The following is a 7,085-nucleotide window of genomic DNA, read 5'->3' on the forward strand; positions in this document are numbered from 1 at the left end:
ACTAGATGGAGGTCATTTTGAACACTTTATCCGTTGATTGTGTTGTCATCGATATTACTTCTGTTAAATAAAACGTTCAACATTTAATTTCTCAATAACGAATGAACCAATTTCGAAAAAAATTACAGAATTAATAGAGGGACAAAAGACCTTTCAAATGATGTATCACTCGACCATGCTATTGAAAAAAATAGGGGGGGTACTTGCTGACCGCAGATGGGTGAGGTTTCGGGTATGATTTCCATATCAAAATTAGCCCCCCTAGAAATAAAAATCGACGTGTCCTTTGAAAGTTTCGATTACACGTTCGTTTCTAACTTACAGGGGGGTCAATTTTTAGTTGGAACGCTTTGTATAATACTTCATGCTAAGTGAGTACCAAGTTATCTACTAGGTACAATAATTACCAAAAAAATATAGAAAGAGTATAAAATAAATGAAATAATCACTATGGAGAATAATTTGAAAATAATGGCAATAAACAACATGAAATATGGAAAATTGTTACTAACTTAACAGTAAACCATTACAAGTTTCCTACAAAAACTGTGGCAAATTAACTGAATGTTTTGTTTCTTTTCAGTAACGAACCATCTAGTTAATTAAAATATCATCAAAACTCATTAAAATTCATTAATTGGAAACGAAATGAAAGAAATTCTCCAAGAAATAAAAAAAACTCATCGGAATGAAAAGACGCCTTGTTTAAAATAATTTTAGCGTTACCTCATAATATACTGGACATTTTAGCCAACTATATTTAATGATACCAATCCAAATCTATCAGAAAATTTCGGTTACCAGTACTAGCCAAAATTATAGAGAATTGATGAAGGAAAAGGTAGCTTTCTTAATATCTACAAGATCCTACATCGTTACAGTTTGATTTATGAACATCAAAAATGTTTGATTTTCTTCTTTTCAGCTGGATACTGGTGAAAATACATTTGCGGAATTTTGTTATTTGACGAAGGCTTGTGACTGCCTCAGTCAGAAAATACTGCAATAGCATGAAGTTTTCAGATTTAAGGGTAATAGGTATTATATTTTATAAGCTTTGTCAACTGCGTTGATATACAATTTGTTTAGTAGCTAGGTGATAGTAGTTGATGTAAGATAGTTGAATTAATAAACAGTTTTGGTTTGATTCATTCTACTCATTCTTCCACAGTTTATTGGGTATTTCCAAAAGGTTATGGGCCCAGATCACGAATGAGTAACTGTTCTTGAAGTTAATAATAGAAGAAAACGTTCCAGAAAAAGCCAGCATCCCTGTATTGAATTTGGAGAAAATTGTGACTCTTCTAGTTGTCATTGTCACATTGGTTTTACTTCCTGAGGAAAACGTAAAGTTCAGGCACAGTAAGGAATAAAATGGACAAGTTTAGAAGTCTCAGTATCCAAAAGTTTGATGGCAGCAATTTCCAGTTATGGAAATTTCAAATGGAAATAATCTTCAGAGCTGAGGGTTTAATGGCCTTAGTTAATGGAACCAACGAACGTCCAAGTGAATTAGTTTGCGAAGAGAGAAAGGATTGGGATGATCTCAATGCGAAAGCAATGCTTCTGATATCTACATCGATGGAATTCTCCCAATTCCAAACTATAATGTCTTGTGAAACTGCTCCAGAAATGTGGACAAGAATCAAACTCATACACGAGTAAAGATCTTCTGTCAACAAAGTTATGCTAAAGCAGCATTTTTTTAATTATCAAATGTCCGAAACAGATACGATTGCTCAGCATATAAGCAAGGTTGAATCAATGGCCCAAGCATTATCCGACGTAGAAGAAAAGGTGTCAGATCTTGATAAAGTTGCAAAAGTTTTGGGGAGTCTACTTCATAAATATAGTGCGTTTGTTACTGCTTGGCACTCTTATGATGAGGACAAACAAACGTTTGATAACTTGACGGCTAGACTTTTGAAGGAAGAGCTGAGGTTAAGTCAAATGGAAGAAACTTCAAATGCATTTGCTGCTGTGAAATTCCACCATAAGAGAAACAATTCAAGTGTCGATAAAAGTAATTCCTCCAAAGCTAAGAACAAGCAAAACATTGTGTGCTTCTATTGTAGGAAAAGAGGACACCTGAAGTCAGAATGCAGAAATAGAACCAACAAATATGGTGAAAATAGTCGTGATAGTTATCAGGAATATGAAATTAATATTAACAATCGAGAACCAATCAAGCACTAAATGCCGAAGAGAAGAATATTATAGCCCATGGATGTGAAGATATTTGGGCTTGCTGATAGTGCTGCCTCCAGAGACATGACCTCTCATATAGAATGGTTTAATGAGCTAAAACCACTTGATTCCAAAATTGCCATTCAGATAGGAGATAACTCAGTCATTTATGCTGATGGAACAGGTTCGATAGAACTAATAGCCTTAGTCAATGGTCGTCAAGAGTTTCTTACATTAGAAAACACGTTGTACGTGCCAGAACTGAAGAAGAATCTATTTTCAGTGGGAGCTGTAGCCAATAAAAACTTCAAAGTTATTTTCGATAAATCTAAAACCGAAGTAAGAAATGAGAAAGGTTTAATTGTCTCAGGAATCAAACAGACCAATCAGTGCTACAGAATGTTATTTGATGTTCCAGAAAGTCAACAGAGTAATTCTGCACAAATACAATCTGCAATGATGTGGCATGATCGACTAGGTCACATTAACTTTCGTTCACTGAAGGAAATGGCTGATAAAGGTCAATTACCAGGCACAAGAATAAAAAGTATAGATGGTCTATTCTGTAGCAGTTGTCATTTTGGGAAACAACAGCGAAGGCCTTTCATGACAAGTCATCATGTTCCAATTTGGAAACCAGAATACATTCATACTGATGTATGTGGCAAAATATCTCTTCAAGGACGAGTGTACATCGTATCGCTTTGTATATTTTGTCAAACACAAAAGTGATGTTTTCTCAAAATTCCTCGAATTCCAACAAATGATCAGAAGACAAACCAAAAATGAAATCAAGATCGTCAGAAGTGACAACGGGACAGAATATGTCAATCAGTCATTCAAAGATCATTTTAATAAAGAAGGAATTATTCATGAAACTAGTGCGCCATACACTCCTGAACAGAACGGGAAGGCAGAACAAGATCTCAGATTAATTATTGAAAGTGCAAGAACCATGTTAATCAAAAGTAAACTTCCTATGGATTTATGGGCAGAAGCAGTGAATATGGCTGTGTATCTATTGAATCGTAGAATTTCCAGAACTGATTACAAAACGTCATATGAAAAGTGGACAGGAAAGCAACCCAATCTCAGTCATTTACGAACATTTGGATCGGAAGCATATATTCACATTCCTAAACAGTTTAGACGTAAGTTTGACAAGAAATCCAATCAACAGTATCTTGTTGGATATGATGGATATGGTCCAAACTATGATCCACATTCAAGAAAAGTCATTGTGGCGAGGGACGTAAGTTTCAATGAAGGTGTTTTCGTCAAAGAACTTCCAAGTCCCCACTATGCATCATTTGAGATAGAAAACCGTCCAGTTCACTGAAGAGGAAACTCTTCTAGAAAATGTATCTGGAAACATAGAAACCGATTCCAACTTGCAAAATCAAAATAAACGATATCAGTTGAGAAATCGGGACCTATTACCAAAACCACTAAAATTCAGTGAAGTACTATGTGCGGCTATTATCGATGAACCGCAAACTTACAAAGAAGCAATCGAAAGCGAAGAAATCGCCAATCTGTCGGTTGTAAGTGGGTTTACAAGGTGAAAATGAAATAAAATGGACAAATTGATAGATATAAAGCACGGCTCTGTGCTAAAGGATACTCGCAAACCCCTGGAATAGATTTCAATGAAACATTTTCTCCAGTAATCAGGTTTCGAAAGTGAAAATCGTTCCTTGGTCTGCAAACTGAAGAAAAGTATCTATGGGTTGAAGCAGTCGCCACGATGCTGGAACATGGAATTCACAAAATTCCTTGCTGAATTTTCGTTCAAACAATTGGAAGCGGATAAATGCGTTTTTTATGGGAAAATAGTAAAACGTAGATATATTTTTGGCATTGTTCGTTGATGATGGACTAGTTCTGTGTGAATCAGTTCAGTTAATAGATATTTTTATTGAAAAACTGGCAGCCAAATTTAAGTTGACAACGTCAGATGCAGAATACTACGTGGGAATTGAAATCAAAAGAAACCGGGATGAACAGAAAATTTATTTGAGTCAGAAGGGTTATATAAGCAGAATTCTGAAGAAATTTAACATGAAAAACTGTAATCCCAATGCAATCCCTGCTGATCCCAATGCACCACTTTATTCGAAAGATATAAACAATGAAGAAGATTGCAGTGCACCATATCGAGAGGCTGTTGGCTGTTTAATGTTTTTGGCAGTTGTGTCGCGTCCAGATATAATGTTTGCTGTCAGTCAAGTGAGTCGATTCCTGTCTAATCCAAAAAGAAATCACTGGAATGCTGTCAAGCGTATTTTCAAATATCTTAAAGGTACTGAAAATGTAGGACTACTATACACTGGAAAAGAAGAAACTTTGATTGCTTACTCAGATGCTGACTTTGCCGGTGATTTGGATACCAGAAAATCAACAACCGGGTACTTAACAAGTATAGCTGGAGCTCCCGTGACATGGTCTTCTCATATTCAAAAATGTGTTTCACGGTCGACTACAGAATCCGAATACATTGCCGCCTTGGAAACATCTCAAGAAGTGATGTGGCTTCGAATATTTTTACAAGAACTTGGCTTTTTAACTGAAGTTCCTACCAAGCTTTTTGTAGATAATCAGAGTGCAATACAGTTAGTTAAAAACACCGAATATCATAAACGAACTAAGCATATCGATGTAAAGTATCACTACATACGTGAATGTGTAGAAAATGGTTCTCTTACTGTCTGCCACGTCCCTTCGGAAGATCAGCTAGCCGATATTCTCACAAAGTCCCTTCCAAAAGAGAAATTTGTGAAGAACAGAGAAGCCCTTTTTATCGTATAAAACACAGTTATCAAAGACTGGGAGTATTATATTTTATAAGCTTTGTCAACTGCGTTGTTTAGTTTAGTAGCTAGGTGATAGTAGTTGATGTAAGATAGTTGAATTAATAAACAGTTTTGGTTTGGTTCATTCTTCCACAGTTTATTGGGTATTTCCAAAAAAAGGTTATTGAAGTTCAAATTTTATTCATTAGAATGAACACAACAGTCGGAAGTTTTGCCACATCTAAAATGAAAATGAAATTTGGCGTTCCATATTTTGTATATGTTCATTTATATTTCACACTGTATAGGTCATATTTTACCGATGTTTGTAGACAGTGAAGTCTGTCATTCTGTTATCACTTTTGTCATATGCATTTTTGTAATAAAGTATTACGTATTTCTTAACAAGAATTTACATATACAATAGTGGCGACGAGGATGGGATTTCGAATTTTCTGACCAATATATATCGTCCTGTACCTGATGAATTTCAGGTGGAATAATTTTAATATCTTTGAGCCATTCACGACCAAAAATAGGTTCTACCTCACCAGGTAATATATATAGGTTAGCCAATACTTTTTGTCCGCAATAACTGACTTCAAAAGTTGAGTATCCAATTGGTTTTATTATTTCTCCTGTGTAAGTCTTCAAAGGAAGTTCACTTGTGTGAATCTGTTTATTGGGAAAAAGTTCCTTAAACATATCATAAGATATAGAAGAAACTGCTGCTCCGGTATCGTATTCCATTTCTACATGTTTATCATCTAATTGAACATCAAGAAGAAATTTATCCGGTTTTCGCTTAGATTCTGGTAACACACAGTCTATGATATTGTTGATGTAATAGAATTCATCATCAGAATCATTTTCCACAATAACGAATACACATTGACTTCGCTGGTCCTTTCATGGGTAAATATTTCCTACTAGTAATAGATGCATTTTCTAAAGGGCCAGAGATCATTTCCATAACTTCTATGGTAGCTTCAAGAACAATTTCCATTTTACCTAATCTTTTTGCCCGTTATGGTCTACCAGTCACTTTAGTTAGCGACAATGGTCCAACATTCAGATCTCAAGAGTTTGAACTGTTTTTGAAAAGTAATGGTATCTTGCACAAGTACTCAGCACCATATCATCCGGAAACAAATGGCCAGGTTGAAAGATACGTCCAAACAATGAAAAATGCACTGAGGAAATTGACATCTAACCGAGACAATTTGGATTGTAAATTGGCCAACTTTCTAATGCAATATAGAAAAATACCAAATTCAACTACGGGAATGTCACCTGCCATGCTTTTTTTACAAAGAGAAATTCGTACAAAAATTGATTTACTCAGATACATTGAAAATGAAGACAACAAAAATTTAATTCGACCTCAAATGAAGTATTTCATCCCTGGTCAACGAGTTCGAGTTCTGAATTATGATAAAAGCTCGAAATGGAAATTCGGAAAAATTGTTAAAAGAGAAGGTTCACTGCATTATTACATCGAGGTTGATGGTAAGTTGTGGCGACGACATTTGGATCAAATAGCGCCAACGGAGGTAGATTGGTCGGATAATTACAGAAATATCCGATGTTGCTCTTACGGAAATATATCACCCAATGAAGGCATTAACATATCTACCACTCAAAGCTCCAATCAGGAAACAATGGAAATGGACAATGAACAACAGGAAGGGATTTCTATTTCACTACCGGAGAATGAAGCATCAATTTCTGACTATTCATCTATAGAAAATTCGGATGGCAATAAAGATCAACAAACGAACACATCAAATACTGAGAAGAGCAATCAAGCAGTAAGGCGAGGTACGCGAGTGAGAAAACCTGTGCAAAGATTAAACCTCTAAATAAAGGGGAAGATATATGTTGTATATGTTCATTTATATTTCACACTGTATAGGTCATATTTTACCGATGTTTGTAGACAGTGAAGTCTGTCATTCTGTTATCACTTTTATCATATGCATTTTTGTAATAAAGTATTACGTATTTCTTAACAAGAATTTACATAATAATATACAATACCATACAATGATTATTTTATAAATTACCCTTCCCTAGTTACATTTTTTAGGAATGTTTCAATCTGTG

At 35.1% G+C, this 7,085-nt stretch overlaps 1 protein-coding gene across 1 annotated transcript; it reads left to right on the forward strand.

Moving 5' to 3' along the window:
* The first annotated feature begins 4,248 nt into the window (after nucleotides 1-4,248).
* LOC141481539 (uncharacterized) lies at nucleotides 4,249-4,995 on the forward strand. Its single transcript, XM_074173164.1, has one exon. It carries the CDS (start codon nucleotides 4,249-4,251, stop codon nucleotides 4,993-4,995), a length of 747 nt encoding a protein of 248 aa, XP_074029265.1.
* Nucleotides 4,996-7,085: the final 2,090 nt, after the last annotated feature.

Source organism: Leptinotarsa decemlineata, unplaced genomic scaffold (assembly GCF_025532065.1).
Source record: "Leptinotarsa decemlineata unplaced genomic scaffold, Ldec_3_MD MMD2_tig00000199_RagTag_RagTag, whole genome shotgun sequence".
Taxonomy (NCBI): domain Eukaryota; kingdom Metazoa; phylum Arthropoda; class Insecta; order Coleoptera; family Chrysomelidae; genus Leptinotarsa; species Leptinotarsa decemlineata.

Coding starts and splice junctions, on each gene's coding strand:
- LOC141481539 (XM_074173164.1), top strand. CDS start 4,249: ATGAAAAACTGTAATCCCAATGCAATCCCTGCTGATCCCAATGCACCA.